At 57.8% G+C, this 557-nt stretch overlaps 1 protein-coding gene across 1 annotated transcript in view; it reads right to left on the bottom strand.

Annotated features, from left to right (window-relative positions):
* Positions 1-557, bottom strand: part of LOC104496082 (acyl-coenzyme A thioesterase 11-like) — a gene marked incomplete at its 5' end in the record, with an annotated part of 1,763 nt that overhangs the window by 629 nt on the left and 577 nt on the right. Inside the window, 2 exons of the mRNA XM_010139152.1 lie at positions 1-88; positions 378-511. Coding sequence (XP_010137454.1) covers positions 1-88; positions 378-511 — 222 coding nt within the window. The remainder of the gene's footprint in view (positions 89-377; positions 512-557) is intronic.

Genomic DNA, 557 nt, shown 5'->3' with positions numbered 1-557 from the left:
CTGGGGCTTGTTCTCATTGCTGAGAGTCTGGCTCACCACGTGGTAGATCATGTCATCATCATCTACTTGTTGGACAAGCTCAGCACTCCTGTGAGGCAGGAGAGGACCAGTCAGAAAAAACCCCTCTGTGGTCCCCAAGTCCATGGGCTTGCACATTCACAGCCCACCAAATATTTTGGGGGACTCAAAAAAGATGTTTTCTGTGGCAAAGTGCAGCCATCAGCCCAGGCAGAGCCGGGACAGGGAGGGATAATGGCTCCAGGGCAACACACGTCCTCCCAGGAAAGCCCAAAGGGGTGTTCAGTGATCAGCCTGAAATCGAGGGATGTGATTTTTGGGAAGGGCTGGGTGCCCCCGGGAAGCCCAGCAGCACTCACGCGTAGTGGCTGTCCCACTCGTGCCGGCGCCTCAGGTCGGAGAGCAGGGAGAAGGCTTGGCTGGCGGCAATGCAGACCGACATCTCAATGCGAAAGGAGAGGAACTTGTCCTCCTCCAGCGTGTACATGCGCACCTTGGGGAGCACAGGGCACAGGCTGGGGGGCGTTCACCCACCCCGA

Source organism: Buceros rhinoceros, unplaced genomic scaffold, assembly GCF_000710305.1.
Source record: "Buceros rhinoceros silvestris isolate BGI_N320 unplaced genomic scaffold, ASM71030v1 scaffold40886, whole genome shotgun sequence".
Taxonomy (NCBI): Eukaryota; Metazoa; Chordata; class Aves; order Bucerotiformes; family Bucerotidae; genus Buceros; species Buceros rhinoceros.
This window is presented reverse-complemented; position numbering and strand designations above follow the sequence as displayed.